The sequence below is a fragment of the Penaeus monodon genome, chromosome 34 (assembly GCF_015228065.2).
Source record: "Penaeus monodon isolate SGIC_2016 chromosome 34, NSTDA_Pmon_1, whole genome shotgun sequence".
Classification (NCBI taxonomy): Eukaryota; Metazoa; Arthropoda; class Malacostraca; order Decapoda; family Penaeidae; genus Penaeus; species Penaeus monodon.
In genome coordinates this window covers 9,461,242-9,462,151 of record NC_051419.1, presented here as the reverse complement: position 1 = coordinate 9,462,151, position 910 = coordinate 9,461,242, and the positions used below count along the sequence as shown (strand labels likewise).

Sequence of the window (910 nt, the reverse complement as noted above, 5' to 3'; positions counted from 1 at the left end):
CTTCACTTTTTTAGCCTCACCCACTCTGGATTTTCTCATTATTCCCTCATTATTTCACTCCATTCACTTTCTCTTACCTACTGGCAACCCCCTCATCCTCTTCGATTTTCTTGTCCTTTCCTTTACACCAGTCCTCTCTCCCTCCCTTTCTTCCTCCCTTTCTCTCTTCCTCCCTCCCCCTCATCCTATTTAACCCACTCTCATTCACCCTCACATCAACTGCCCTTCGCTTCTCCCTCACCCCTACTTCTCATTCCCTCCCTAACTCGCTCCTTTTCACTCATTCCCTCCCTCACTCCTTCCTCCCTCACACACTTCCACCCCCTCTTTCTCCTACACGCCTTCCCTTACCCCCTCTTTCTCCCTCACCCTTCCTTTTCCTTCTCGCCTCCCTCCCTCCCTCACCCTTCCTTTTCCTTCACGCCTCCCTCCCTCCCTCACCCTTCCTTTTCCTTCACACCTCCCTTACCCACTCCTCCTTAAAACCTTCTCCCACCCCCTCCCCCACCCACTCCTTCTCCCTCACCCCCTACTTCTCCCTCACCCCCTCCCCTACCCCCTCCTCTGTCACCCCCTCTCACCCACCATCTCCTCCCTCACCCCCTCCCCCACCCACTCCTCCCAGAAGCCACCCCTTCCCTCCCCCACCCACTCCTCCCCCAAGCCACCCTTCTCCCCCACCCTCTCCTCCCTCACACCCGTTCCCACCCTCTCTCATGATCCTCACCTGGCAAATTGTGGCCCCTCTGGTTGTCGTGATTATCGACGAACACTAACGCTTTTTCGGGGTCGTTCATACCCCAGTCAGGGTCGTACACCGTTCCCAGGACAGCCAGGTCGTGGAGTAGGCCGTCCGAGACCTTCTGGCAGTACCTGAATTCCGTCAGACGACCTGCGGTGGTGTATTAGT

General features: G+C 56.6%; 1 protein-coding gene across 1 annotated transcript in view; it reads right to left on the bottom strand.

The window, feature by feature from the left end:
- LOC119594812 (alpha-amylase-like) overlaps positions 1-910 on the bottom strand; it is a 15,786-nt gene that overhangs the window by 8,803 nt on the left and 6,073 nt on the right. Inside the window, exon 8 of the mRNA XM_037943903.1 lies at positions 728-892. Coding sequence (XP_037799831.1) covers positions 728-892 — 165 coding nt within the window. The remainder of the gene's footprint in view (positions 1-727; positions 893-910) is intronic.